Source organism: Bufo gargarizans, chromosome 2 (genome assembly GCF_014858855.1).
Source record: "Bufo gargarizans isolate SCDJY-AF-19 chromosome 2, ASM1485885v1, whole genome shotgun sequence".
In the NCBI taxonomy this organism is placed as follows: domain Eukaryota; kingdom Metazoa; phylum Chordata; class Amphibia; order Anura; family Bufonidae; genus Bufo; species Bufo gargarizans.
Window position 1 is genome coordinate 611,943,908 of NC_058081.1, and position 8,716 is coordinate 611,952,623.

An 8,716-nucleotide genomic window follows, 5' to 3' on the forward strand; every position below is an offset into this window, starting at 1 on the left:
AGACTTGTATTATGAAGGATCAAAACGGAATGCCTCTTAAAGAATTCCGTTATTTTCAGTTAAAACAATGACGGAATCCATAACGGTGATGTGAACCCGCTCTAACTAAAGTGTGAACTGTCACACTTTGGCGTACGAGGTTCAGGTTATCTAAGAATCCCGCCACCACAGACCATAACGGAATTCTAGGACTGCATGCACCATGGAAGCCTATAAGAGGCATTCCGTATTGCATTCCGTCATAATAGAAGTCTATGGCCAGTGTGATATTGCGACAAATGAATATGTATCATTAATGTTACATGAATTTCAATTGGATGGAATATGTATGACAAGAATAAAATAAATGACTACTGTGGTCTAGGCAGAAGCTGAAGAGAAAGGGTTAAAGTCAGCAGGTTTGTGCACAGACCTCCCTGCTGAGCTCTGAGACACTCCCCCACAATGAGTATATAAATGCTTGGCTGTAGTATGAATCCATAGTTCCTCAGCGCCTGTAATTATTTGCTTTCTCTTTGATTGAGGGTTAGCGATAACCTGCTCTCATGGCTCCACCGGATTTCAGCGGCACCTGGAACATGGTCAGCAATGAAAACTTTGATCGCTACATGCAGAGCCTGGGTAAGCGAGGTCACATTGTCCTAACTCTAGCAGGGGTGAAAGGTGCCTAGCTGTCTCCACCAGGTGGCACTGCTGGCAGGTAGCTGTATGACCTCAGTGGATTGCAGGGTACTCTAGGTCATTGAACGAATATATCCACATGCATCTGTGTTGCCAAAGTTTCAATGAGGTTATATTTGAGCGAATTTCTGTTTTCAAATTTGGGGTAACTTATGGTCCGTGGTAGCGGAATCCATAACGGAATTCTTAGATATTCCGAACCTTGTACGCCAAACTTGAAAACACAAGTTCGCTTAACCACTACTTATATTCACATAGATTTTTATTTTCTTAGTGCAGATTTTGGCATGGATTTTCCACCAAAAACGCATGCTGATCTTCCCCATTGATTTCAAGGGGGAATCCACAGGTTAAGGCTACATGCACACGACCGCAATTTGCGGAACAGCACGGACAGCCATTAATATAACTGTCTATTGTTGTCCGCAAAGTGGACAAGAATAGGTTATATAATGAATATTTTATTTTATTTTTTGTCGGACCACAGAACGAAGCAACGGATGCGGACAGCACACGGCGTGCTGTCCGCATCTTTTGCGGCAAATGGGTCCGCATCCAAGCCGCAAAAACTGCAGCTCGGATGCGGATCAAAACAACGGTCGTGTGCATGTAGCCTAATTCTGTGTCTTCCGCTAGCACTGTGGAAAAAAGTAATATGTCCATTTCTCTTCTCGATGTGGATTCTGCATGCACAGTTCTCATTGAAATAGGCTGGAATGAAAAAATCTACATCAAAATTGCAACAAAAAAAGTGTACAAAATATGTCAAGAAAAACTGCATAAAAATAAAAACTTGATGCAGGTTCTGCATCAGGCTTTTTCAGCTCAGAAAATACTCTGTGTGAACATACCCTGTCTTTTCAATCTTCATGGAAATCCACATTCCTGCTGCGAAAACAACCCTATTCAGAACAAGGGAACTGATTTTCGTCTGCAGACAAATCTGCCCTGTCGATTGTGTTAATATAGCTGAATGTTCTTTGCTTAACTGCATGCTCCAGTGTAGTGACCTTTCCAGTATGCACAAACCCTGCAGAGCCTGATATCCTAGACCACTGCTGTCCCTGCTGACACACTGAGGTCATGTATGAGAAGTATCTGAGCTTCAACGTGTTCAGAAGGTGGCACGAAACCCCATGACATGACTTTGTGGAAGAGTTCCACATGTGACTGGTGAAATGACTTGGTATCTAGCTATAGCATTTTTCTCTATCAATATTATATCTAATGTTTGCAATAAGACACTTTACAGCTGTGGCAAGGGTACAAGCTTCTAGTGGGAAGCTGTTTGGGCATGCTAGGAGTTGTACTTCCACTCCATCTGGAGAGCTAGCTCTAGTTGCTTTTTAATTACTTGTAGATTATAATATTTATCCTGTACTGATCAGGAGTTACATACAGTATTATACTCCAGAGCTGCACTCACTATTCTGCTGGTGGAGGCAGTGTGTACATACATAACTTATCCTGTACTGATCCTGATTTGCATCCTGTATTATACTCCAGAGCTGCACTCACTATTCTGCTGGTGGAGTCACTGTGTAGAGACATTACTTGTCCTGTACTGATCCTGAGTTGCATCCTGTATTATACTCCAGAGCTGCACTCACTATTCTGTAGGCTGTTACTGGAAACCATCAGCAGCCTTGTCATCAAACACACCCTAGTAGTTTGGCTAAAGCTCCTATAATGTCTTCTACATCAGATGGCTGTACTTGGGGTGAAAATAAAGCTTTCCCCAAATGGCCCAGAGCAGATACAGAACATGCAAAGAAATGGTGAGAGATAGTAGGGGTCAGCTACCTTTGGCACTCCAGCTGCTGTGAAACTACAACTCCCAACATGCACATTTGCTTGGCTGGTCGTGTATCTCCCATAGAAAAGAATTGAGCATGCTTGGAGTTGTAGTTTCAGAACAGCTGGAGGTTGCTGAACCTTGCTCTAGCCAATAGGGGAGATTTATCAAAACTGGTGTAAAGGAAAACTGGCTTAGTTGCCCATAGCAAGCAATCTGATTCCACCTCTTATTTTCCAAAGGAGATATAAAAGATGGAATCTGATTGGTTGCTATGGGCAACGAAGTAAGTTTTCCTTTATACCAGTTATCTCCCCTATTGTTCCTCAGCTCAGTCCTCGGGACCTACCTACCAGTCATGATGTTAGAATATCCCACAGAATGAATACCTGCAGTAAGTCTTGATATATTGACACTAATTCTCGCCTGCTTAATACTAAGGAAATCCTGAAAACATGACCGGTAGGTAGAGCCTGAAGGCTGGAGCTGAGGAACACTGCTCTAGAAGATGTTCTCCATATTCCTCTACTGTATGGCTTTAGCTCAAGGAAATAGTCATGCAGCGAGTGAATGAGGGAAGCACTGGAGAGGAATGGCCTTCATAGCCTACATAGCCTTCAGAGTCCTTCATAGCCTACTGGTTTCTGCTTAGCAACAACTGATGCTGCTCTGGTGACCACTCCAGACAGCCCTATTCTTGGTGGTATCCTTCATGGCTACATTTTGTATATGCCATAAATGTTTAATTTCCACCAAATGTAACCCTAATTATATGTTTCCCATCACGAGCACTCCGGAGGTACGGACACAGGAGAGCCGTCTGGCAAAAGATCAGTGATATTAGAACAATGACTGATCTCTGTTAGAGCCACAGATTGTCTACAAGATAAACAACCGTGAGTCACTAGAGCTGCATATTATGTGTTCTGTAATTCTAGTATCCTCTACCAGCCAAGCAAACTGCGCGCTGCCTCCAGAGATGGATCTCATCCCCTACTGTAGACGGGCAGGAGGCAGTGACATAGGAGATGACGACACAGCAAAGCAAATATACTATTAGGAGAGACTATGGATGTCACTCACTTTCCAAATTGAGAAGTTTGAAAAAAAAATTGTGGCATGCTCACGGACGGGATCTGTGTTTTTTTTTTTTTTGTTTTTTTTTGTGGATCCGCAATTTCTGGACCACAAAACAGATATGGTCGTGTGCATGAGGACTTTAATCTAGAAGTCAACACGTAAGCAGAACAGATTTTCCAGTTTGCTACCATGTACGTAAACGGTCAGTCTGAGATTCAGACTTCTCAGAGGATTGTCTAGACTGGATGCCATTGTAACAAACCCTACGGATGTAAACAGTGTTCCAGGTGCTAACAGCAAGGAGAGATCTGGAAAATGGTTAGTATTTAAAATGCAGAGTATATCACACAGATAATACAATGATAAAACTTAAAGGGGTATTGGCCTTTCATGGGTGAGATGGAAAGAAGCTCCAGCCGGGGTGACTATAGTTACAGAAACAGCAGACTTGGAGTTTCCATAGCTCCTCAACTCTGCCTTTACCCAGCTGGACCTTACTGTAGGTCTTCCTATCTCTGCCATGGAAAAACAATTTGGGGATACCCCTTTAGTCCATATTAAACAGGAACTTCATTCTCTGTTGGCTACAGGTATCGACCTTCTCACCAGGAATTTGGCAAAACTAATCAAGCCTCAGAAAATCATAGAACAAAGTGGAGACTCCTTTGTAATCCGGACCTTAAGCAGCTTGCGCAATTATCGGGTTCAGTTTACGTTGGGTGAAGAGTTTGATGAGGACACAAAGGGCCTGGATAACCGGAAATGCAAGGTACAGCTGGATTAGGAGTAAGGAATGTATATCTATAATGCTGACGACCAGAACTGTGCCCAGGCCTTCAGGGCCTGCTATTTCTGTGGCATCTAAACAGAATGTGAGTCAAGCTTATTTGTACTAAAAGAAAATAATAATTGCGTACACTCGCTGCCCTCTCTTGTAATGATCCATGCACCAGTGACAAGATTTCATTTTACTGACTGTTGTAGTAACTGCCGCCCATAGTACTCGATTAGATGGTCAGACAATTACATTACAGACCAGCAGGAGGCAGCACAACCCTAATTAGGATCCATCACTTTTATTTATTTTACTTATATAGCGCTGACCTAGTCTGCAGCCCTTTACAGACATTAGAATATCTCTGTCCCCAATGGGGCTCACAATCTAAGTTCCCTATCAATATGTCTTTGGCGTGTGGGAGGATACCGGAGTACCTGGGGGAAACCCATACAAACTCCATGTAGATGTTGTTCTTGGTCGGATTTAAACCTAGGACGGTAGGTTCATGTTCAATATGGCTTTATCTAATCTGAACTGGGAAACGTTCCCATCCTGTATACGATTATAAATTGGGCAACTCTTAAAAACAATTTATTTACTTTCAGTTACTCTCTAAAAATATCTCTAGCACTCCTTGTGTGTGCCTATCCCAGTTAAATCTTTTTGAAAGTCTAAATGTAGCAAAGCTGAATGGTCCTGCACTGCAAGACCAAAGTCTAATTAAGATTATTTCACCATAGTGTTTGCCTTGATATACTGACTGTATAGGCTTTGTTCAGTTGTAATGCCAGAGTATGGGTTCATTTCTAGCCTGTGTTCTATTGTGATAATCCCAAATGTTCTTCTATGATATTATAAATGGTAATGATTTACAAGGCCATGAACTATTCTGGTGATGCCAGAATGTCACTCCAGTTTCACCTTAGTTGTAGGCTGTGTTCTATTGTAGTGCTGTCACAATGTTCTAATTTATGTCACTGTATATCGGTCAGAAATACAATTCAGTGTTCTATTGTGATGCAACAAACTTGTTTTTAATAGGAAGTGAAGTCACAATAGTGTTCTTAGGCTTCTTTCAGACTAGCATTTTTGCTGGATCCGGGAGGGTCCAGCAAAAACTCTTCCGTTACTGATAATACAACCATCTGCATCCATTATGAACGGATCCAGTTGTATTATCTTTAACATATCTTTAACCTTGCCAATACAGATCCGTCATTAACTCCATTAAAAGTCAATGGAGGAAGGATCTGTTTTCTATTGTGTCAGAGAAAACTGCTCCGTCCCCATTGACTTGCATTGGGGGTAATGCCAGATCCGTCTTGCTCCGCATCCCAGGACTGAAAGCAAAATACAACATGTTGCGGTTTGCTCTTCAGTCTGGCAACGCAACTAAACGGAATTCATTTTGGAGCATTCCGTTCTGTTCAGTTTTGTCCCCATTGACAATGAATGGGGACAAAACTGAAGCGTTTTTTTCCGGTATTGAGCCCCTATGTTGGAACTCAATACCGGAAAACTAAAACGCTAGTGTGAAAGTACCCTTACTTAGATGCTGAATTCTTCGTGTATGCCTTCTAGCATGAATGGTGTATTCTGTCAACACTGGATAAGGTGGCATGTGCAGATGTTGGTGGTGGGGTTAGGTGGACAACCCAGACAAAACTTCATCACAGGGGCCAAAAACCTAAAATCTGCAGGGAAGGGCTAGCCATACACCCTACAGGAAAATTTCCCAGGGGGCCACCTGAGACCTCCTCACAGCCATCGGCCAGGTCCCTAATTATCTGATGCTCCTAGCCTTAATTAAGGTTAGGAGCATCAGGCACTTATGCACCTGGCCATCAGCTGCAGGTGCCCTCCTGAACTCAACTGCATCACTGTCCTCAGTATGTTCATAGGCTGCACTGTGGTATTTGGTTCTGCTGGGACCTTATTTTGTGTTGCACTATGGTACTTCTGTTGGTCATGCTTACTTGTGTTGCCCTGTCTTCTGTGAATTTGGACTTGCCTACAACATGGGGCCACTTTTAGGGCTGCTGCACATGAGCGAGTCCGTTGCGGAAATCACACTCTGTGTGTGAGCGTGATCTTTCGTTCTGGACTTGTGGAGAGCACGGCATTATCATGATTAATAATACTATGTGCCTCTGCTTGACCTTACTTCTACAGTCATAGTGACAAAAAGCTGTCCTGTAGAAGTAAGGCACACAGCATTATAAATCATGATAATGCTGTGCGCTCCTGCAAGTCTAGAATGGAGGATTACACTCTTACACAGAGTGATCCCTGCAATGGACATGCTTGTGTGAAATAGCCCTTTTAGTGTTGTGTTTTTTTTTTTTTTTTTTTCTTCTTCAGGGTCACTTTAAGTTCCAGGTCTGAATCTGGGGAAGTGGGTAGAACGGGTATTTTCACCTGTATCTGAAGCAGCAGTGATGAAGTATGGGGCAATTGGGTCATCTGATGTGTTGTGTGTTTCTTTCCCTAGACCCTAGTTAACTTGGACAATGGGCGGCTCGTCTGTGTTCAGAAAGGAGACAAGAAGAATCGGGGTTGGGTACACTGGCTCAATGGTGATGACCTGCATTTGGTATGTACTATAGATCAGTGCACTGGTTTGTTCATTTAGCATTCAGATAAATGGATCATTCTGGGGAACACTAAATTGCTGTCCCCATGTGCTGTCCGCATTTTTAGCTGAGCCATTGAAATGAATGGGTTCGCATCCTATCTGCAAAAAAAAACCTAACGGACACGGAAATAAAATACGTTCGTGTGCATGTAGCCTAACTCAAACATGTAACATAGGAGGAAATGCCATAGCTGATATAATGGTGTATAGAGCTGCTCCTCCTAATCTTCCCAGTTCATAGCTAGAACTGCAGAACTACCAGAATTGTTGTGACCCTAACAATGGCAGAGCGGGGATAACCGCGCTTACTGCGGTAGTCTTATCTGCAGATGTTCGGTCTAGCCTTCTGATTTATTTTATCAGCATATGAATGCTAGTCTGAGCTCCACTGTGGTGCATACAAGCAACTTGCTCTGGAATGCTGATAAGTACAGGGACGGGAAGTGGCAGCCGTTACGTTTGATGCTCAAGGTACCTGCCCCTCATGCACAGCAGTGACATCACACTGCAGGACTATGCAGCTGAGGTCCTCAACATGAGATGTGGTCCTCCAGAATGTAGCCCATCAATTCGTGCGCTATCAAGGAAAGCTTTAGTAAAGGAACAGGCACCCATCCCACAGCCGACTTACCGTATTTACTTATTTGCACAGTCCAAACCTAGTCTAAATCTTTCTGGAAATATTCATATTTAGACTGCAGCTGATCTCAAAATATAATTTTAAAGTGGTCCTCTCATGAAGAACTCCTTTTTAAAACTGAAGCTGGCCCGGCCAGCAGTTAATACATGCCTTGTGAAAACAATTTAATACATGGAAAAATGGGTTTGCCAAAATTGGAGGATAGATAGAATCTCTATCTTTCTGTTCTGGCCAATATCGGGACTTATGAGCGGGTGAGACTTACTACATAACTTTTTGGAATGCCGTTGATTCCAAAAGTTGCAAAGTATGACTTGGTGTTGCCAATTATACTTGGCGAGCTTATTGACAAATACAATAATAACGAGCTGACGTTCCAATGCAAACTTCTAATGTCTTTTAAAATTTTATCCCACAGGAACTAAGTTGTGAAGATCAGGTGTGTAAGCAAGTGTACAGAAGAGTACAAGAGGCCTGCTGAGGGTGCCGCTCCATGGACTCAAGGCCACCGTTTGTACTACAGACGTATCTATGCAATAAGTGTGGTTTTTAGTCCTGTGTATTTATATTTCTTTCCACTCTAACCATGAATATTAATGACTGGATTTCTGTTACATTTGCTTATTAAAATATTCAGAACTGTAAACAAACTGTCAGGTCTCTGCCTCATATATTCAAGATAAGATGTAGAGATGTGCGTAACAGATGGCTCACGACAAAAGTATCATGCTTTTTGATGCTGCTTTATAACTCATTTCACCTCCTCCATATGTGGTGGGTGATTCTCCATAGTCCCTCCCCCCCCCCCCCCCCACCCACAGTAATTGCAAGAGTCCCTAAAATAAGTATGTTCTTCCAAGGTGTACTGGAAGATGGTTGAGCTGGGAGGTCACAGGCGAGGAGTCTAACCGGCAGGAGACGGGTTGCAACAAAAGCACACGTTACTCACAGGAGGCACTGAATCAAAGTGTGAAGAATTCATACAGTTAAGGGCTCATGCACATGAACGTATTTTCTTTCCGTGTTCATTCAATTTTTTTATCTTTTGCGGAACTATTCATTTCAATGGGTTTGCAAAAAAAAATAAGAAGTTACGCCGTGTGCATT

The 8,716-nt window shown here is 42.7% G+C and overlaps 1 protein-coding gene across 1 annotated transcript; it reads left to right on the top strand.

The window, feature by feature from the left end:
* The first annotated feature begins 467 nt into the window (after positions 1-467).
* On the top strand, positions 468-8,259 carry RBP7 (retinol binding protein 7). Its single transcript, XM_044282045.1, has 4 exons — positions 468-621; positions 4,147-4,325; positions 6,826-6,927; positions 8,028-8,259. Exons 1-4 carry the CDS (start codon positions 546-548, stop codon positions 8,088-8,090), a joined length of 420 nt encoding a protein of 139 aa, XP_044137980.1. The 5' UTR covers positions 468-545; the 3' UTR covers positions 8,091-8,259.
* Positions 8,260-8,716: the final 457 nt, after the last annotated feature.

Coding starts and splice junctions, on each gene's coding strand:
- RBP7 (XM_044282045.1), top strand. CDS start 546: ATGGCTCCACCGGATTTCAGCGGCACCTGGAACATGGTCAGCAATGAA. Junction 4,326..6,825: donor TGGATAACCGGAAATGCAAG/GTACAGCTGGAT, acceptor TTCTTTCCCTAG/ACCCTAGTTAACTTGGACAA. Junction 6,928..8,027: donor ATGGTGATGACCTGCATTTG/GTATGTACTATA, acceptor TTTATCCCACAG/GAACTAAGTTGTGAAGATCA.